The following is a 23,221-nucleotide window of genomic DNA, read 5'->3' as shown; positions in this document are numbered from 1 at the left end:
CCAGAGGCAGAGTTCAGAAACAATGTTTGCCTACTGTTATCAGACTTCGGATGAAAGAATACACAGTCACGTAAATGATCAATGCAATGATGAAAGTGAAGATTCCCAATATGACAAGATATAGCACTACCTGTGGTATCCATGGTAATAACAGTAATGTTAATGATGATGGTGAAAAACATTATAGCTGTGGTGACAATGATAACAAAATTGTAAAAACTTCTTGTTGATAGCAATGATAACATTTCAACAGAATGGATGTTGGTATTATTGTGTGTGGGGATTCTTTTTTTTTTTGCACACTCTTGTCTCCCGTCTGTCTCTTATCTATTTCCTCAAATCTGGCCAGACTGTCTTCTAATTTTCTTTTTCCCAATAATCAATTTCTTTTGTGTTGATGCTCATGTTTAGATGCCCACACAGACACAGATTCATACATCATACAGCAGTTTAGTTTGTTTTCTTTTTTTAGCTTTGGTATGGCAAAATAAAGATGGCAGCATAAAGAATGCAGGATAAAAAAATAAAAAAAACTTTCTATGTGTGTTCTCCACCGCAAAATACAATGTACACCTCTTTGCTAATTATCTGAAGAAATAACCATCATAATGTTATACCGTGTAGAGTGCAAAACAAGCATGGGGACCTTCCAAGAATCAGCTTTCTGTCCGTTCAAGTCAGGACACTTGAGGCTGCTGACGCAAAACTACAGTCATTAAGATTTTCCAGTGATACCCCTCCACATCACAATTGAATGAAATCCGTTCAAAATATTAAGCCGATAGAGCACACAACCAAGGAGCACGAAGTGGCCGCTGTAATGGCCAGCTAGCAGCAACGTAACAACGCTGAATCCAATATAAGTATCCTCAAGAGAATGCGTTTTCAACATGATAAGATTGGAGGGACTTTTCAGTGAGCTGTTTCCATTGAGTCAGAATGTGCAAAGGTGCGGGTGCAAGAATATATTAAAATCTGAAGTTCAAAGGAAATGGACACTTGGTTCTCTCTCCCCCCCCCCCCCAAAAAAAAGGCTGAGTTTTAGAAGCAAAATTCACAATCAAGGGTATTTTATGTTTTTGGAGCAGAATGCCAGAATTTGCTGCCTTTCACACATACATGTGTGGCCACAAGATACGTACACACTCGATGGCGGGCTAAGCATTTTAAGACGTTTTGCAATACTGTAAAAGTGAAAATTTTCGCTGTTTTGAAATTTTCGCTCATTTTGTGCAACCAGAAACTAGCGCAAAAAATAAAACCGCGCAAATAATTTTGCTTTCCGTATATGATCCAGTTGTGGATGTCTTGATTCCGCGGAATGAAAAGCATGCAAAATTCTTCTTGACTGGCCGGGCGTGAAAAATTAGTCCCGCGAAAATATCCATCTTTACAGTAGCCTCCATTAGCACACACAGTAAGGGTTAAGATTTGATAACAGCGCACAGTGATCAAACTGGATTGTACCACTCCAATGTGCATTTGATGCCCCGAGCCAACCAATTCCAGATTTTGCAACTTCGCACAGATTTTAAATAAAAAAGTAAATACATGTAAATGAATAAGTAAATGAATAAATAAATAAACAAATAAATATTAATAGATACATAAATAAATATATAAATGAACCAAAAAACATTCCACTACAAATGTATAAGAGAGCAGGTGAGTATTCTGAAGATGATGTACTTCGCAGAGTCTCTGGTACAATGTCCTCTTGCTTTCTGTGCTGGTGATGCTGCACTGCTTGAATGAATCATGTACGCCTGCGATGTGTTCACACTGCTCCCATCCCAGAATAAGGCTGCTCGAGGAGGCTTCAGAACCAGCTTTTTGCTTTAGTGTGAATGGGGTATTGGACACCTGCCTTCACTTATTAAAAAAGAAAAAAAAATCCTTTTTTGCTGCATTGAAAAAGGCACAGATGATGATTCTGAAGATGAAGAGTTTGTTCGCAAAAACCGATAAGTCCACATTTCCCAAATGGAGATATTTGCAATTAAAAGGTCAAGAAAAATACTGAGAATAATAAGAAAATTTTCGCTTCTTTTGACCATAACTTCAAAAATGTACCTTTATAAATATGTAGTGACCAATATATCATTTAAAAGGTATTATTTTGTACTTTATGACAGAGACCGTACTTCAAAATCTTCAAAAATGGACTTATCGGTTTTTTGCGAACAAACTCTTCAGATGATGTATACTCTGCAGAGTCTCAAACACAATGTCCAAAGTTGAAAGTTGCTGCACTGTTGAATGAACCATGCACTCTAATGATGCATTCACACTGCTCCACGTACCCCAGAATAAGGCAGTGCGATGGGTCCCCGTTATCGTTGATGGATTATTACACAGGGCGGGGGGCGCCGCAATTTCCCTGGGCATTTTGGTAACTCTACGCCCACAGGCCATAAAGCAAATTGATTCGCCGTGGATTTAAATCATTGATCCCTTCAAACAAGTCACTGGATATTTCATCAAACATTGACAAGGGATGGGCTGAGCCCTACATGGAGCACGTCCCTCGGCTCCAGAGAGGGAGAGAGCGAGTGAGGGAGGATTCTTCATGCAATTTCAAAGAGTTCGTCAGAGGAGTTGAGTTGTAAACCAGGATATGTTTACGTACTTCCAGCCGCTGCTGCGGGGTCGCATCAAATCTTTATGATAGCCCTTGGGGGTAGATGATGCTTGGCATATATCTCTACCACTCTCTCTATTTTTCTCTTTCTTCTTTGTCTTTTTCTCCTAATCATGAGATGATATTCTCTGTTTGATATTCCAAAATGATGAATGGCTAAACATACTGCGCGAATAGTCTCTGAATATGTCTACGGGAGTGATATAGACGGATGGATAACTTATAGACAGATTACTGTAAAACCAGAAATGTTCTCTTGCATTCTAATCTATCAACATCCAAAGAGCCAAGGTTCGCGAAATTGAAAAGCACGCTAAAGTTCTTGTCAAAAGTATATGCTTTGAATTGCATGTAGAAGTTCACGAATATGTAGTATCATGGAGAATCATGCTTATAAATAACTTGATTTGATATAGAATGTATTAAACTTAGTGTATTTAGTCACAGTATGTAATATTGAAACCTCTTACAATTGTATCATACTTGCCCATTTTCACGTAATCATTATGTTTAATAATCATTTTCATATTCTATGACATTATTTCATAATATTGTTAATGTTTCTCTTTGTATTTCTCAGTCCCGGTATGTGGTATTTGAAGCACTTCATCATGCCTGCAAATTTTCACAAAATTATCATTCCTTTTTGTGTGATTTTACTGTTTTTAAAGGATTTCATTTTTTTCATTTTCTTTCTTTTGGGGGGCAACCAAACTTGAAATTCAATGATTTTGGTAGCCCATTGTGAGTTGTAATTGGGCCAACAAAGAGAGGGGTTAGTCGTGGGCCTTGGTTAAAAATTATCTTTTGAAGTCCTAGAAAAATGAATTCTTGTGAAATTCTAAGTGTACACTGTATCTTATCAAGCAGCATTTAGTATCACAACATCACAAATCATGCTGAATCCTATTCAAATACCTCAGAAAATATCCCCTTTGATGGATGTGATGCCAATAAGACCCTGGAGTGTGTCCCACTGTTACTCATGGCAATCGAGTGGCGCCCGGCATCGCAACCAAACGGTGGCGTATTTGCCAACTTTCAATTCCTAAACCAAACTGTTTGCTCTCTAAAGGATCAAACACACAACCCCGGAAACCGCATGCTGCACATCATAAACTTGGAATGTTTACATCTCATATTCATCAGCTTAAAGGGGACCTCTGGAAGATTTTCAGACTTTTACATTTGAACAAATATAAACAAGTAAATAAAAATAAGTTATACTAAGTACAGAGTTTCAGAATTTATAGTGACTGGGATGAGGAATAATAATGTTTTCAAAATTAATAACACATTGCAATGAACAAAGGACGATGACATGGCAGCCTCACCATAAGAATGCATGAATTGGGGCTCAAGGAAGCAGAACAAAAGAAAAATGTATGCATAGATTCTACACATGGGTGAACTTGTTAAGCAATCGGTATCGTAATGGAATTACACTCCTGCATTTCTGAAATGTGTGAGGCTCCTATGTCATCAACACTGTTCAGTGTAATTTGTTTAAGATTTTCAGATTCTGATTCAGGGCCACAATAAATTCCACAAGTCTATACATGGAGCTATTGATTTATGCACTACATGATCTGAAATTATGAAAATTGTCTGGAATGCCCCTTTAAGTGTTGATGATAATCGTTCCATACCATTAAAAACAAAACAGAAACCAAACAAACAAAAATGACACCAGCTTATGAATACAAAAGGGGGTATCAATAAGATCATTTCACATCGTTTGGACCTTTGATCAACTGAACTCTGAACACACACAAAAATATCTACATCTGCACTGTGCCTGATTGGCATCTGGAAGAACAAAGATAATGAGAGCAACTTGAATGAGAAAAAAAAATAGTACGCACACATGGCACAAGACGTTATCACCTGTTTATCTTCCTCTACCCCTGTCTGGTACAGTCTTGTGAAAATGCAGTCAACGGTGCCATCTGTTAGTTCTATAACATGACCATTTGTCCTTAGCAACCACTAAAAAATTGCCCATGTATCGCATGCTACATGTATATTGTAAAACCAGAAATATTCAGAGCATGAAATTTTCACGAATTAGAGCCGACGGCCTTTTTCGCGGCAAGAAATTTTAACGAATTGCCTTTGGCATTCAATGCATATAGTGTAGACACAAACACTTGCATGCATTTTAATTTCGCAAATCTTGGCTCTCGCAAAATTTGTGAAATTCATATGCATGAGACAATTTCTGGTTACACAATTACAGTAAATGCAGAATATTTTACAATGTAGAAATTTTTGGTGAATGGTGCTCCACCGAACCGGTGCAATTTAAGTGTGTGCATGGGTGTTTATGTCCCTTCAGCAGTTTTTCACAGACAGGTTTGTCAGTTAATATACCATGAAGATAATGATCATGTTCAAAATGTGAGATGCTCTGGCAGAAATATCCCCTTGCAATGTAACAACATGAGGTACACTGTACATGTACAGGACAGGTTGAAGCCTAACTACTGTATATATTGAAGAGTTTGTTTGCAAAAACCGATAAGTCCATTTTTGAAGATTTTGAAGTACGGTATCTGTCATAAAGTACAAAATAATACCTTTTAAATGATATATTGGTCACTACACATAAAGGTACATTTTTGAAGTTATGGTCAAAAGAAGCAAAAAAAATCTTATTATTCTCTTTATTTTTCTTGACCTTTAATCGCAAATATCTCCATTTGACAAATATGGACTTATCGGTTTTTGCAAACAAGCTCTTCATACGCATTTACTCTCGCAAATTTATTTCTAGAGTCAGTCAATACTGGCAAAATGAGCAACTTGTGAAAATATTGTCTTCTGTGACACAAATATGTTGCATAAGGTGGGGAATTGTTACTGTTTTTCATCTTGCAATGTAAAAATATCTCGTTCTCATTCCATCAGAGTGGTTCTCATTGCATGGGGCCTTCAACCACTCACAAAATTGTTTTACAAGTCTCATTTTTCACAATGTCGTGCTGGCAAGATATAAGCCATACTGTATGTATACAGTAGTTTATCAGTTCACACGACAGTGCTTTTCATGTTATTGTTGTTGTTGTATTGTTTCATTTTTCTAATGTTTCTTAGTACTTTTTAAAATATACTACACTTTGGTACACACAAATTCTATGAACAGCAAAGACACTCTGGAACGTACATTTGTAGTAATGTCTGCAATAACAGGCAGCAGGTCAGGACGGAATCAACGCGAAAGAAAACAAAGCCAGTATGATATGCTTTGTGAAAATATACAACTCCTTGTCACTAGAGGGCAGTCTTGCAATTTTCAACTGGGGGGGGGGGGGGAAGAGGACACAGAACAGAAGGATAAAATTAAACTACCATTCACTAACATGAGGATGGGTGCCAACTTCTGACAATGGGTTTGGCCACAGGGAAATCCCTCTTAAATGGAGATCATGTGCTCAAATGTCGCTGACATGAACATTGGCCTACTGCCATGTATTCCAACCATGATGAATATGATTTGCATTTCTAGTCACAATAAGTCATGGGCTGATGTGTCATCCAAGAGATGTGTGTTTAAATAACAGGAACTGCATTCCTAAATATTTGGATCTTGTCTCCACAGTTGCCTACCTATGAATCAAGGCCAACCAAACAATCAAGGCTTTTGGACAATCAAGAAAGACACAGCCATAAAAAGTTATTTCAAAACAACGTTATACTGTAAAACGAGGAATGTTCGCGTGCATCTTAATTTCCCAAATTTCGCAAACGCCAAGATTCGTGAAAAATAAAATGCACGCGAAATTCGTGTCTACACTGTACAGTGCATTGCACACCAGTGGCAATTCGCAAAAATTTCATGCCACAAAAGAGGCCGTCAGCTCCAATTCGCGAAAATTTCATGCCGCGAATATATCATGTTTTTCATTACCTATAAGGCCCGTTAACACACAACGGAAATCGAAATTACAATCGCGATCCAAATTTCGATTTTTCTTCTTCGACCGTTCATACACAGGGAAAAATTGCACTTCGCAGCAAGGAAAGAACGATCAGTGGCCAAATTGCGCATGCGCGAAACTTGCATGACCGAAGACTGACCCCGCAGTCCCAATAGAGTTTCTTGCGCACGCAATTCAAAGAGACTCGATTTTGTAAACAAGCAAAATAATCGCGATTATTCTGAAAAATCGCACTAATAGTGCGAGTTGGATCGCGATAAGGATCGCGGTAATTAGTGAGATTTTTCTGTCCACACACGAAAAAATTTCGAAATTTTGATCGCGATAAGAAAATCGATTTTTAAATCGCACTTTTTCCCTTGTGTGTGAATGGGCCTATAGCTGTAAAGAGAAGCGGTCAGTGAAGTCAGTTTATACAAAATGCACCCTTGACTGGCAATGTTAAAAGAATGGAAGCAGTCTTGAGAGCCCTAACTTCCACCAAGGTCACAGGGTCATTAAAGACCCAGCTAGGAGCATTTGAAGACGAACCCCCTGTTCAGACACAAACCAGTTTATACCAATACTCAATTAGGAAACAACGTATATGTATAAAGAATCATCGTATAGCCGACAGATTGTTAAGATGCTAATCTTGACCATTTTGGAATACGTCATATAGATGCGCAGTGGGATTTCCCACTGAACATGTTGTTATGGTCATGACGTCGCAGCTAGTGAGCGGTGTATAGTGTCACCTTCCCCAATTACTCGCATTAAGCCCTGCCTACTTTACCATACCACTCTATGGTTGCCATACATTCAGAAGCAACTTTGAAATGAGGGAATGCTGATTATTTATCAAGTTCCAGTTCGAAATGATGCTCTGACCGTCATTTTCTTAAACATTGTTTTTTTATACCTTGTTTCGTTAGTCAGTGTTCAGACATATAAATTCATCATATAGCTATACCATTTTGGTATACATGTAGCCATGTAGCTTAAGTATACATTTTTATTTTTTATTTATTTATTTATTTTTTTGCATCTGACCTCCCTGAAGGTTCCTGCGATTGAATCAATCTTCATTTACTGCTCATCTGGGTATCCAAAAACAGGTGCTGTTCGTTATTCCAAAAGGTTCGCTATTCCAAAGGTTCTTTACTCCGAAGGGTCGTTAATCCAAAACGCACAAATTCCCTATACCTAGAAGTTCGTTAATCCGAAAATGAAAAAGGGTTCGTTGATCCGAACATTTGTGGCGTTATTCCGAAGATTCGTTATTCCGGAGATTCCTTAATCCGGAGATTCGTTGATCCAAAAATGAAATTCGGAATAATGAACCTTCGGAATAACGAATCTTTGGACTAAAAAGCCTTCGGAATAACGAACCTTCGGAATAACGAGCTGTAACCCCAAAAACCATGCCAGCCCAGGCCTGCATGCTGGCACAGAAATGCCTACCGTACAGGTCAGTGAACATGTGCATCGAAACATAGTACGTTCATCGGTAACAGTCACTTCCAGTCCAGATTCTTTGGCGGAGTCTGTATACATACATAGAGATCAGTGATATGGCTATGTACAATTCATTTAAAGGGGATTCTTGAATATAGCCAAGTCATAAGGCCAGCTGTTCAACTGCATGGTATCTCCACTCTACCAGGTCTTTAGCCTTCATGTCACAGAACTGTGCAGGAATATCTTTTTTTAAAAATGAATGAAAAGAAATTAATAAATTAGAAAGAAAAATCTTAATCATGATCATGATCTGGATTTCCCCTGAAAGTGAGGCAACTGTTCCCTTCAATACAATGGTTCTATTCTGAAAATTTCATCACTACCCATTATCGAAAGACATAGAAAATCCCCTTGTGGAAGTAAACAAGGGAGGGATAAAAATTCCCCAGATAACAGCAAACACTGGAAATCACAAACACAGTACTTTAATACTAAACCTGTCAAAAGAAGACCAAAAATATCGTGCAACAAAGATAACCAAAAAAGCATGCCAGGATATACCATTAGACTTCTGTCACGGCATGCATGCAGTAAATGGGAAATCAAGCTGTGACAGAGAAAAAATAGAAGCCTTGCAGCACTTGAAAGTTGTCATTGCTCATTTAGGTTTGCCATCTTTCAGCCGGGACGATGTCCACTTCGCGACCGACTGTCTTGTTTTCCTTTTAGGCATGCTCGCTTCCGTCCGCATCACAAAATTATTCTTCAGACACGACAGGGATGAGGAGGTGGGAGGATGTTTAGCGTAACTGTGATTTCGAATTCAGAGCAACAGTGTAGAGCAGGTCACTGACCTACAAAAGATATATTACATATATCTCATAACTTTCATTATGCCATTATTCAGCAGCCGTAGAGATGTTGGGGTGGGGGAAAAAAGTTGCTAGTGCTCTACACCTTACATATAGCTTCCATAACCACTGTTAAACAAGACAATAGATACAACTGTAGGTTTACAGAATGTGACAGATATTACAGAGAAAAATATTAAAACTGCTTTTATACAGTAACTTTTAGAGATTTTTGTTACCCTGGACATGTAATGAAGTTGTAGAGAGAATGTCAAGCTTTGTTGTGTTGTAAATTGTATGACAAATTCTATGATTGTTTTTCTTTAACTCTTTATTTGCCATGGTGGAAACCCCCTGTGTGCCACGTTATTCTCAGACACGAAGGTAGTCATGCTTTGAGAAAGAATTCTGTTTTTCCAATCTATATAACTTCTACAAATTTCTGTTAAGCTGGACATTTAGTAAGCAGAGTTGAAGAGGAATGCCAAGCTTTGCTTTGATATAAATTGTATGACAAATCTATTTTCAATTTTTCTTTTGAATGACCAGTTGCTACATTACTGTAAAGGCATAACTTTTGCACATAAAACCGTGACAGAAACTTAGAATTTTACACGTAAATCTAGTTGGGAACACCGCTTGATAGTCAATCACCACATAGAATGCAAGCTGTATGTGAGAGGAACAAAAGTGCAAGAAACGCTTTCATTGTACCGTGGCATTACGCGATTTATTCGCGATTCGGTTTTGGCGGCTTTGTGCGTTTGAGCAGAATATGCAGAGTTGGCACGCCGTCGACTGAGTCGGACGTGCGAACGTGGCACATAAAGAGTTAAAATGACAAGAGCTATTAGTTGTGTTGTAGAGGGATGACTTTTGAACACAAAACAGTGACAGAAACTGAAAATCTACTTGCAAATCCAGTAGGATCATACTTCTTGATAGTCAATCACTGACAAAAAATGTACGCTACATGTGATAGGAATAGAATCATGAGAAACGCTTTCACTGTACTGTGGCATTTGGTGATTTATTGATCGGTTTGGGCGGGTTTATGGGCCATTCTCCGGAAAAAGTGTGCAATTACCGTTGTACAAAATGACAAAAATTTAACATCAGAGATTTCATTCATTTTTTATCAATTCAGAAACTTCAATCCCTTAGGAATACAAAGCAATCAATGGGTGATTTTTGAGAGCCCATACTTTTTCTAGAAACATTTCCAAACGTAGAGTCCTTTCTTGCATGTTAAAACCAAATATCAGATACGTTACCAGAGGTTTAGCATCTTAGAAAACTAACTGTTGATTGTCTGCTTATTTCTTGCTTTAGAATGGTAATGCTTATGTAACACTACAAGCTTAAACATCTGCAAACGTCATGGGAACATTTTGGAGTCAGCCTTGATCTAATCTGTAATAAAAATGATCGTAATTTATAAAATGAAGGCTAAATAAAAATCACGAACATATACATATATCGGCTTAAAATATGTTACCCTAATCTATCTTATTACCTGCATTTGAATTATATCAATAATCTCATTGATTACGTATGAAACTTTACGAACAAGTATTATACTTTTCATAAATAGCAAATGCCAGGTAACATCTCTGCCAGATTAAATACATTTCGGATCGAAAGAAGAACGGTGTGTGGTAACATATCTGACGCATCAGATGTTCCGTTAGTATACAATTTTAAACCCAACACCAATCATGCCAATATACTCATTTTAACTTGTAAGAATATCATGGTATGATTATTTTAGTTAAAGATAATATAAAGTTTTGGTACCTCAAAAGTTTCCCTGAGTTTCCTTGTCTTAGTTTGTGTTTCAGGTTAAAGCACCTTTCATATAACTAACACTGTGAGACTTACTCACCCCAAAGTGCTCTCATGTCTTTAATAGTAATCATGCAATAATGGTTTCATACCAGAGCAGAGCGGGCTCTGAAAAATTCGAATGAGCCGTTAGTTGACTCGACGCGGTACCGCGACAATCAATATACATGTATTGTACGAAACCAACCTCAATTGCGAGGCCGAGCCCCGCAAATTTTGTCCATTTATACTGCCAGGCTCGGCTGCGCTTTTCATTCAAACCTTTCAATATTTTGTCGTAGTGGCGGTCTGCTTGTAAACAAACGCAATTTGGTATTGTCTGGTTTTCAGACCCTTTGCCAACTGAATTCTGTGGTGACGAAGTCGCCGTTCGGGCAAAGGCCTTTGCCGAAGAAAAAAATCCTTTGCAGGACAAAACCACCTTAAATTATACTAGTTTTCGACGTTGAGGGGGTTAATATCATGAATAGCGAAATAGTACAGGCAGAGGGTTTGGAAGCCAGACTAAAATTGGCTGCGCATTTGGCCCAGTTTGCATTTACACTGAGAAAAGGCCAGGCTCGGCTGCGGCTCGGCCGCGGCTGAGACCACCTCCAGAGCGTGGCCAAATGCACGGCCAATTTTGGCCTCGCATCTGGCCTTTTGCGCGTTTACACTGAAATGAAGGTGAAGCCTCGCACTGTAAACGGGGTCATAGACACGATCGCCAAAAGAACAGTCATTTTCGCCATAAGCGAAGGCGATTTGGTCTTTAGACGTAAAATTTTGGCCAACTTTTGAGATTGACATCCCATATTTCTCTTCTAAATTCCACATTTTGTAGGTTGTAATAAAGTACAAGAAAGATGTCCACATAAAAGTACATGTAGATGAGCTATCACATTTTGTTAGGATCTCTTTCTTTTACTTTATTTTGGATATATCGGCCATTTCAAAACCGATTTTCATCAAATATCAAACTTCTAATTCCTCTTAGAACTACATGTACATTGTACATGTCCTCAATAGCAAGTCATAATGTCCTCAATAGCAAGTCATAGAGCAAGTTGTCAACCAGTTAAATCCGCGCGCAAAAGCGCGTCGCGGTTAACCTTGCTGCACGATACATTTTATTGGTAACGTATCTGACATGTTGGATGGTAAGGTATCTGATGCGCCGTTACCGTTCTCACACTATTGTCTACAAAGATATTCAGTTTCTCAAACAATTTTTGTTGTGTGATTAATCATTACCTTAAGTATTAAAAAGTATCTGAGCTTTGTTTTTATTTACAACATACTTTTTTCTAAATGAAGCAAAGTTTAGGTAACGTATCTGATATCAGCTCATCGTAACATTAGGCTTCCGTGGCTTCGGATCAGTTTATTTTTTTGTAACAAGAGATTCAATGAATAAATCATGGCTCCATGTATGCGTCAGGTTGACTTTGTTTAACACATGAAATTACACTGCCACAGGGTAACGTATCTGACGGCGATTTGGTGACATGATATAAATGATCTCTAGGAGAAATATCAAAACATCATATTGTTACATGTATGTAATATTATTTTTTATTCAGGCACTCTAGGGGAAATGGAATGAGGTACAAAAGATTTGATTTGAATGATATGTGAACTAACGAGTAACAACTTGTTTATGAGCACTTCCTTGTCTGGTGACATCTGCTGCAGGGTTTTGGGGGTTACATCAAACTTCGGATCATATTTCCAATATTATCCCGGATGTCCTAATAGCTTTTGATATTGCTTACAGGTTTGAGCAGAATATGCGAACTTGACACGCCGGGGACCGAGTTGGGCGTGCCAATGTGGCACATAAAGAGCTTGTGATATTAAAGGTCATTGATATGAGTCTTACAGCACTTCAAAGCTGATCTTATGATTATCATCCGTTTGCATACCAGGTTGAGGTACAACCCAGTATTATGAGGCTTTCTTCCAAAGTTTTTTTTTTTTCTTTACTAGATTTATAGACAGTTATGAATTAACCCGTTGAGGACGAGTTCCAAGTATATTCACTATACTCGGGCAAGCGTCTATGGGAAATACATGTTGTAGCAAAATCAAACCGTCCTCAACGGGTTAAAGGTACTGATTTCAATTGGGAGCAGTGATTTATTCACACAAAAATGTTTGAGATACCACATTTGAAGTACACTCGTATACGTGTAGGTCAGTTAATTGTATCACAAAATACCCTACAATGCAAAAAATTTTGCCATAAAGCCTAAGATATATGGAGATATATATCATTATTTTTCTCAATAAACCATAACTGTAGACGGTTTTGTCTATGACCATTTTTATTATAACTATTGTTCACATTTTGTATATGTAACAATACTTTACATTGATTATATTGATTCCAATTTCTAAATTGGTTGTTTCCATCCCTAACTAACATTTTATAACTATTTTGAAGCACTGATGCTGGGTTTTTGTTTCATCTGCAAATGGTAAATTATGCCTTTCAGAAATAATGAGAGTAATTAACAAAAATACATCATTAGACTATAGTACACATTTCTCATGACATCAATGCACAAGCAATGGAGTGGCCCCTGCAACTGTCACTACAAAGGTGACCCTCAGTCATCCTCCGACATTCAGGGACAACATGTTGCAGTTTATGCACGAGCTGTGGAGTAGGACTACAGCGTATCAACCTTTATCTGAACTGGATTAGTTACAGGACTTTGCTGAAGGAAGTAGGCAAGGGCGGACCATGGTGTATTTGCACGATTGCTCAAAGTTAATTAATACTCTCATATCTTTTACTTTCTGAAGTTTTAATTGGAGGTGATTTGATATATGGGGGTTGCAATGTCGGTCTTCTGACAACTCTATCTATTATCCCACCATAAGTTGGCATACAAATATCCAAGGACTTGACAGCAATTACATACATGTGTATTTAAAATAAATGTACATTACAAAAAAGCATACAATGCTTTGTACCTAGTTGCAGGTTCAGCAGCATGGAACGCATGTCTGCCCTGTCGCATCCCGATCGCGCCATCGCCGAATCACTCCGTTTCATTCTCGGGCCGGTGAAGCAAAACGTACAATAATCCTAAATCCCAGTGAACACAGGCAAACACAATGGCCACAGCCGCAGTAATATACGTGACAATCAGCAGACAAGTATATCCTACAATATATCCCTACTAAACTCTCCTTGTATAATGATCCCAACCAGACAATGACGCTGAGAATCACCACACATCAACCACCACCACCACCGCCAAAAAAACAACAACAACAACAAACAAAACCAAAGCGGGAGGACGGGTTCCTATATTCACACACACAGAACACACACACCATACCACACCACAAACAAAATCGCATCCGGTAGCCTAACACCCAAAAGCGCAGTCCTGTTTGATTAACTCACCGAACCCCAGGAAGAACTTGTTGATGTCGATTCCCAGTAGGCTTTCCTCCCTCCCATTGGTGCTAAAACTGCGATCCATCCCAGCTGACAGAGGGTCTTCCACGTGTACTTCCTCTTCTCCGCTACTGCTCATGATTTTGTTCCTTTCTTATCCTGTCAGATATACTGCAAACTGAGTGATTGTTATCTCCCTCAAAATATCAGCTTTCTTCCTTTTTTTTTTGTCCCACTCCACACGTGCAGCCGCTGAGAATGAAGTTTCACTTGACGTATCCTTTTTAACTATTCCAACACGGTCTATAATGAAGGCGACTCTCGTGAAGTTTTGAGTTGAGCAGTCGACTGATTCTGTCGCTTTCTATCCTGTTTATATTCACTTTTTTGACAGGTAGAGGGGAGGGGCTTCAGAGCTGAATGACAGGCTTTCCTACTTGTATTTCACCTGTGTGCATGAGCCCTTGAAAAACACAACTTGACTTTCGTAAGCGATACACTTACTTGACAAGTTTGTTGACCTTATTGTTACATTCTTCCCAATGATATATCTTTTGTTTCCAGGCCGACCCTCATGGGCAATGTTGCTCTGGCAATTAATGTTGCACCGTGGGAAAAGGCAATGTACATAAATATCACCTCTTGCCACGTATCCAAAAAAAAAAGAATGAAACCGTGGAGTTTTGACCAGTTCTGGGAATGAATTTGGTGTCTAAATATCATAATATAACTCTTGTTTAGAGTGTACAAACTGTGCGTCAATAGTAAGGAGAGTTTAAGAGAGAGTATGAATTGGTATGAGGCATCTCATCCCTTTTTATTCATTCAAGAATGAAGTCCTAGCCAAATGTCACGGCCATCAATCACAGATACATATCACCAGGAAACATTTGGAAGTGCAAAAACGAAGACCAAATTGTTGGGGGAAAATCCCTGAAAATCTACTTGATAAATGTTTTTTTTTTTGAAATGCTACGGAGGGGACACATTTGCAAAGGCAAGGATCCTCTCCCCCTTAGTGGCTATTGGGGTCAGGTACATTCAAAATGACATTACAGGATGGACGGATGGTTGCGGAAGTGGAGATCTCGCGATGTGGCAAGTCACATGACGGCATCGGGAGGTCCGGTGGGACCGTGGTTTCTGCCGCAGGCGCCCTCCTAGCTGTTTGACAGCAACGGTGAGCCAGCAAGGGAGCAAGAGAGAGAGAGAGAGAAGAAACAGGATGTTCCAAGGGCTTTTCGGCTTCCGGTTCGAGTAACTTCCTGGACTTTGGTGGCAGCGCACGGAAGTAGTCTGCAAAGGGTGATGAGAAACAACACAAAGCCAGAATAACATCAGAAAAATTTATTCCGACATGCGCATACATGCAATGTCAATCGAGGGCACGGTCAACCTTCTCTCAAACCTATACCTTCAAATCCCATCTCACATTTGTCAAATCCTAAAGCATCCTTCTACTATACATTTTGTATGTGTTTTTTGAATACCAGCACAGAAAATAAATGCTTGGCATAAACATCACTTTGTGAGTGAATACATGATGACATTGTAGTCACTTTGTATCCTTTGTAAACTGGAGGATCATTATCTTATACCCTCCACCTCCTCCAATTCTCCCCATCCCCCCCCCAAAAAAAAATATATATAGATACATTTTATTTTAATATATATATTGATACATTCACAGTTTATTTATTTATTGCTAATCTATCTGCTTCTACTTAAGTTTTGCAAGGTAGATCTTTCAGTAACCACTCCCTAAAAGGGCCTGTACAAATACATCATATGGTACAGACAGAATAAATTGATGAAGAGAGGGGGTTATCAAAGATGAGGGTTTACAAGGTTTTGAGTAATTTCTCCTACAATTTATTACCAATTTTCCTGTTTCTGGCTTTATCATTCACTACCCACTACAATTATGATATCAAAATCACTATAAAACAAATCACATGATGTTTTCTCTTCTCTATTAAAATAACTTTTCAATAACAAACACATACATTAGCTTAAAAATAACCCCTTGTAATGTGTTGGTAATAGATGTGACACCAAGTGCCAAACTTTGTACAGCGATCCAGGCAAGGTGAGCAAATATCAATGCAAACACTTGAAGAGATTGTTCGCAAAAACCGATAAGTCCATTTTTGAAGATTTTGAAGTACGGTCTCTGTCATTCGGTACAAAATAATACCTTTTTATAAAAATGATATATTGGTCACTACATATAAAGGTACATTTTTGAAGTTATGATCAAAAGAAGCAAAAAATTCTATTATTCTCTTTATTTTTCTTGACCTTTAATCGCAAATATCTCTATTTGGCAAATATGGACTTATCGGTTTTTGCGAACAAACTCTTCACTTGTCTTTACCTGTTTCTATGTATGCCAAGTACAGCATTACACAAATCTTACTGATCAAAGTCAAACTTTGGAATAATATTAATGGATCAGTTGGTTAGACTATGTAATGTGAATATAATTGGTTCATCTTCGTAACATTATCAATCCATACAACTCTGTCATCAACTGATTTGAATTCATTTTAGTTTGTTCTTCTGTTCTATCCCTGTTACATGTGAATTTTATACGTAATCAACTATAGGATCGACAAAAGCTTTATTTGACGATGACTGAAACTCAAATTATACATGTACATGTACATACATTGTATGTACATGTATGTCCATTGAGCAAATGCAGAAATACATAATTTGTAATACTGAGTAAAGACACATCAGAGAAGTTTGAGGAAAACGAGACAATCCTTTCAAAAGATATGACTTGTTTGTTTGTTTGTTTTTAATTTCAGTGCTGCCATCATTGAATAATAAGACTACATGTATAACAAGTTATAATGTCAAAGTTGGACGATATAACATAAAAAAAGGTCATTCAACAATACTTTCTTTGTGTGTGTGAAAAGGGCTCATTCCTTATACTTGTTACTGACATACAATATTGTGTGCTGAGGGTAGTATTATTCCCCTTGCCTTTGGGAAGAGCAATGCCAAATTCCCTTTTGTTATGCTGAAAAACAAAAATGAAAATGTAAAATTTGTACATCATTTGGGAAACATTGGTCAGTGGCAGGACATCAACGATCTTTCTTTCTTTCTTTCTTTTGTTCATAAAAATACAAATAAACAGTATTCTCAAGAGGGGGTAGAGTGAAAACATCCCCAATTTTCACCTATGTTTGTATACAATGTATACTATTCATCTTGTATCAATATATAAACAACATTAAACAATTTTTAATAGGCTTATACTCAATTTTACAAAGATTACTCCCACAAGACATGAACAATGCCCCTGTGGACTGCACTTTCAGATTGGAATTGGTTTTGATTCATCTTCAATAGAGAAGATCTGACCAGGAAGGAATGACATTGTGTGCATTTCTACAAAATCACATCAATGTACAATCTTGTACAACAGCTCCGTTCAAATCCATATCAGAGTGAAGGATTATAACATTGAATATTTGTTAGCAATTTGGACCACTCCCCACCACAATGTTGTACCAGAAACAAGTGTCAACCATAATGATGCATCTAAATTGCATTGAATTAATGTTGATCAATATCTGGGACCATACTTAAATGTCAATTTAGATTCTTGACAATCTGGATAATTGATACCCAATCAGAAATTAATTGGTAATTGCGCACTAACGATCAGTTTACAAATTGACGACTGATCATCTATTGGGGGTTTGTGACTATCATTATGCATCAATCAGAATCAATCGCTACCATAATTGACCATTTAAAGGAGAGCTTTTATAGTGATGTTGAGCAGTATCATGGGCGTAAATCCCGGGGGGGATGGGGGGGATATATCCCCCCCTGAAATGGAGGAGGGGGGGATGGCCTGTACAATCATCCCCCCCTGAAATTTGAGGGAAAAAATGGAGGAAGCAGAAATGTGCTTTTATCAATTTTGACATATTCTTATTGCATGACGTTCGTACGCCCGCCTTCAGAGAGGTAACAGAGCTGAACAGTATTCTATCTTGTTGGATAATGTATACATAATTTTCTGAAGCGCTCGCTCGCTTCGCTCGCTCGCGAAGAAAGTAATATCGACATAAGGTATGGTCCAGACGTTGACAACGTCAAATAGCATAGGCTTACAATGTCATGTAAACATGCTATGACGCGAGCAACTCGGGACTATCTGCAAATTATGTACGAAAACAAACAAACAATAACAAAAACCATACCGCCATAATTGAGCCCCCCCCCCCCTCCATTTTCCTGAATCATTCCTGAAACGATAATGACTCTGATACCGGTACATCTATGGGCATACCCAGGGATGATCAGGGCGTCGAATCTATCTCGGGCGGGGGGGGGGGGGGGGCAAAGAGGCATTTGCCCCACTTCTGCGGAAGTGTTGGGGCAGACAAATCACTTGTCCCCCAAGCAATTCCCGAGATGGACAAATCTCGAATTTTCTTTGTGGAAAATTGTCCAAATACCGCCAGAACTATGCACCAGATCGTTGAATTGCAATCATAAGCATGCAAAAGCTCCGCTACTGGATCCCTTTCGATAGACTTTGAACACTTTTGAGATTGACGTATTTCCTAGTATTTTATCAAAGAGCGTGCAGCAGATCTTTCACTTACAAAAGCTCCCTCATATGCAGAGGCGTCGATGGGGGGGGGGGGGGATGGTACCCCATAAAAGTATTGGGGACAAACATATCATTTTGCTCCTCGTAACTCCCGAGATGTGGAAATGTTCTTACTTTTTTGATAGAAAACTGTCTAAACATTTCATCCAAAGATGGCTGAATTTCAATTCTGCAAAATAATACAAAATCTCCCTCGTGTAAGAGGGGGTTGGGCCTACCCCATGCCTCCTATACCCTCCCCGTTCAGTCCTTTCCACTAAATACACTTTAGATTAACATATTTTAAAATGTTTCATCTAAAGTGTGCACCAGGTCTGTTACTTCAGCTTAAACAAATGCAAAAGATCCGTGGGTGGAGATATCTAGATACCTTCAATTTGCGCCTCCCCCCTTAATTTCCAAAGCGAAAAAAATAGCGACAAACGGCACTTTTTGGACTGTAAAATGTCAAAATTTCCAAGCTCGCTCGCTTCACTCGCTCGCATTTAATCGTTATGCCATCCTCCTGATGTTGCTGCCAGTAACTGACAGCAGTTGCGCCCGTTGCGCCCCCCCTTAATTTCCAGAGCGAAAAAAATAGCTACAAACGGCACTTTTTGGACTGTTAAATGTCAAAATTTCCAAGCTCGCTCGCTTCGCTCGCTCGCATTTAATCGTTATGCCATTCTCCTGATGTTGCTGCCAGTAACTGACAGCAGTTGCGCCCGTTGCGCCCCCTTAATTTCAAAGGCGAAAGAAATATAGCTACAAACGGCAGTTTTGTACTGTAAAATGTCAAAATTTTCAAGCTCGCTCGCTCGCATTTAATCGCAATGCTATTCTCCCGATGTTGCTGCCAGAAATTGCCCATAGTTGCACCCGGTGCGCCCCCTTAATTTCCAAAGCGAAAATATATAGCTACAAACGGTAGTTTTTGGACTTTAAAATGTCAAAATTGTCAAGCCCCCTCGCTTTAATTGCTCGCTCGCATTTAATGGTTATGCCATTCTCCTGATGTTGCTGCGCAGTAACTGCTAGCTGTTGCGCCCGGTGCGCTCCCCTTAATTTCCAAAGCGAAAAAATAAAGCTACAAACGGTAGTTTTGCGACGGTAAAATGTCAAAATTTTCAACTCGCTCGCTTCGCTCGTTCGCATTTAATCGTTATGCTATTCTCCCGATGTTGCTGCCAGTAAATGCCCACAGTTGCACCCGGTGCGCCCCCTTAATATCCAAAGCGAAAATGTATAGCTACAAACGGTAGTTTTTGGACTGTTAAATGTCAAAATTTCCAAGCTCGCTCGCTTCGCTCGCTCGCATTTAATCGTTATGCCATTCTCCTGATGTTGCTGCCCGTAACTGACAGCAGTTGCGCCCGTTGCGCCCCCCTTAATTTCAAAGGCGAAAAAAAAATATAGCTACAAACGGCAGTTTTGTACTGTAAAATGTCAAAATTTTCAAGCTCGCTCGCTCGCATTTAATCGCAATGCTATTCTCCTGATGTTGCTGCCAGTAATTGCCCGCAGTTGCACCCGGTGCGCCCCCTTAATTTCCAAAGCGAAAATATTTAGCTACAAACGGTAGTTTTTGGACTTTAAAATGTCAAAATTTTCAAGCTCCCTCGCTTTAATTGCTCGCTCGCATTTAATCGTTATGCCATTCTCCTGATGTTCCTGCCAGTAACTGCCAGCAGTTGCGCCCGGTGCGCCCCCCTTAATTTCCAAAGCGAAAAAATAAAGCTACAAACGGTAGTTTTGCGACTGTAAAATGTCAAAATTTTCAAGCTCGCTCGCTTCGTGCGCTCGCATTTAATCGCTATGCTATTCCCCCGATGTTGCTGCCAGTAATCGCCAGCAGTTGGGCCCGGTGTGCCCCGCCCCCTTAATTTCCAAAGCGAATAAGTATAGCTACAAACGGCAGTTTTGTGGTTTTAGAATGTCAAAATTTTCAAGCTCGTTCGCTTCGCTCGCTCGCATTTAATCGTTGTGCTATTCTCGTGATGTTGTCAGTAACTGGCAGCAGTTACGCTCATTGCGCCCCCCTTAATTTCCAAAGCAAAAAAATATAGCTACAAACGGCAATTTGGGGACTGTAAAATGTCGAAATTTCAAGCTCGCTCGCTCCGCTCGCTCGCATTTAATCGTTATGCCATTCTCCTGATGTTGCTGCCAGCAATTGCCAGCAGTCGCGCCCCGTGCGCCCCCTCCCCTCCTTCTTAATATCCAAAATATAGTTACAAACGGCAGTTTTGTGGTTTTAGAATGTCAAAATTTTCAAGCTCGTTCGCTTCGCTTGCTCTCATTTAATCGTTGTGCTATTCTCGTGATGTTGCCAGTAACTGGCAGCAGTTACGCTCATTGCGCCCCCCTTAATTTCCAAAGCAAAAAAATATAGCTAGGCCTACAAACGGCAATTTTGGGACTGTAAAATGTCGAAATTTCAAGCTCGCTCGCTCCGCTCGCTCGCATTTAATCGTTATGCCATTCATCTGATGTTGCTGCCAGCAATTGCCAGCAGTTGCGCCCCGCGCGCCCCCTCCCCTCCATCTTAATATCCAAAATATAGTTACGAACGGCAGTTTTGGGACTGTAAAATGTCAAAATTTTCAAGCTCGCTCGATTCGCTCGCTCGCATTTAATCGTTATGCCAATCTCCTGATGTTGCTACCGGTAATTGCCAGCAGTTGAGCCCGGTGCGCAACCCCCTTAATTTCGAAAGCGAAAAAATATAGCTACAAACGGCAGTTTTTGTACTGTAAAATGTCAAAATTTTCAACGCTCGCTCGCATTTAATATTTATGCAATTCTCCTGATGTGGCTCCAAGTAATTTGTTTCACACCGTCATTCTAAAAAACTTACAATGTTGCTCAATGACTGCGCTGTGGAATGTATGACATATCGTTATGTATTGTAGTCCCCATTAAGTCTGCAGACTGACAGCGCACGCACACACGCGCACACACACATACACACGCAAGCACGCATAAGCATACACACCCTCAAAATTACTTTTCCACGAGGTGCCCCCCCCCCCCCCCAATGTTTTGACCCACGGTACTCCACTGTGTGTGTGTGTGTGTGTGTGTGTGTGTTGAGGGGGGGGGGGGGGGGGGCACCAAGCTTCTCCACCCCATCCCTCCCAAGGCTGCGCCGGTCCAGTTATGGGCCTGTAATCGTGGTAATGGTGACTATCGCCGATCATCCCCCCCACTCCTCAGTACGGATTTACGCCGTTGGCAGTATACATGTATACTGAGCGGCATCATACTCCAGGTTGTTACCTCCGCCAAGAGAGGAGGTTATGTTTTCGTTACCGTCGGTTTGTGTGTTCATTCGTTAATTAGTTAGTTACAACTGTAGTTTGTTAGTTAGTTTGTCCGTGTGCAAAATAACTCAAAAAGTGGTTAACGGATTGGGATGAAACTTGCAGGAAAGGTTGAGAATGACACAAGTAACAAACAATTAACTTTTGGTAGTGATCCGATAATTGTTGGGGAATTTATGAAGGATTTTTGATATTTTGGCAGGTACATGTACATGTAGGGTCAATGAACTTGGGAGTTCAGGCTGCGCGTATTTGAGGTTTGCCTGCGCGCACTAAAGTGCGTGCTCTAGTTTCTGCTGGGGTGAGGCGCGCCGTGCAGCTGAGGGTTTATGACGTAACAAAGGCTTCTATATTGGGAAATCAGGCGACTTTCAGCACACAATGCTATAAGTACATTATGGGTGGAAATCACTGATATCTCTATGGAAGAACAAGATCAGTGGTGAAAATCATTTGTATGCTTGGCGGAGGTCTGCGCTCTCAGAGTGCTTCTCTAGTTATTATTGTTTTTGTTTTTTATGGCACTGAACGGTGCTTTCTTCCCTTTTTTTTTCAGTGTTTGTTACATTCATTCAAGAGTACTGCAGACAGGCATTGTGCATTAATTCCCAACTAGCATGCAGGAGGCAGTTTCGCGTGACTAATTTTTCCTGCTCAGCTTGGTAAGGAGAGTTTCGCTTGTTTTCAATTCTGCGGAATCAAGACATCAACTATGGGAACATATGGGAAACAAAAATATTCACATGCTTATATTTTCGCACTAGTTTCTGGTTGTGCGAAATGCAAGAAAATTTCAACACCGCAAAAATGTCCACCTTTACGGTAAGCCAGAGAGCAAGTTTCATTCATCGCCAATCAGGACTTTGTGACAGTCTTGCAAGTGGTTAAATTCGCGATCGTGGAGTACAGTATTGAAAGGAGAAATGTAAAAGTTTGTATGTGTGGGCATCATATTCATAATGGGATTAGAGTTAGTATTTTCACGTTTTTAGATTCGCCAATAGTGCTCAACTCGCAAGAATGAAAACATGGTACATACACAGTGTATCATAGCAGACTTGCTCAGTGTTAAAAGGTCATATCTCTACTGAAGAGTCATGAAAGCCCCACACACCGACATAATGTTTTCTCATTTAATGTAATTAAAAATGAATAAGCA

At 39.5% G+C, this 23,221-nt stretch overlaps 1 protein-coding gene across 2 annotated transcripts in view; it reads right to left on the bottom strand.

Annotated features, from left to right (window-relative positions):
- Positions 1-15,408, bottom strand: part of LOC139723562 (pleckstrin homology domain-containing family G member 5-like) — a 266,864-nt gene extending 251,456 nt beyond the window's left edge. For both annotated transcript variants that reach the window (XM_071634805.1, XM_071634804.1), the window contains exon 1: positions 14,119-15,408. In XM_071634805.1, coding sequence (XP_071490906.1) covers positions 14,119-14,251 — 133 coding nt within the window. In that variant the 5' untranslated portion in view covers positions 14,252-15,408. The remainder of the gene's footprint in view (positions 1-14,118) is intronic.
- Between the last annotated feature and the right edge of the window lie 7,813 nt (positions 15,409-23,221).

This window comes from Diadema antillarum, unplaced genomic scaffold, assembly GCF_040938485.1.
Source record: "Diadema antillarum isolate AM-2024a unplaced genomic scaffold, OU_Dant_1.0 scf00000192, whole genome shotgun sequence".
Classification (NCBI taxonomy): domain Eukaryota; kingdom Metazoa; phylum Echinodermata; class Echinoidea; order Diadematoida; family Diadematidae; genus Diadema; species Diadema antillarum.
Note: the sequence above shows the minus strand (reverse complement) of the source record. Positions and strands in the feature narration are given on the sequence as shown.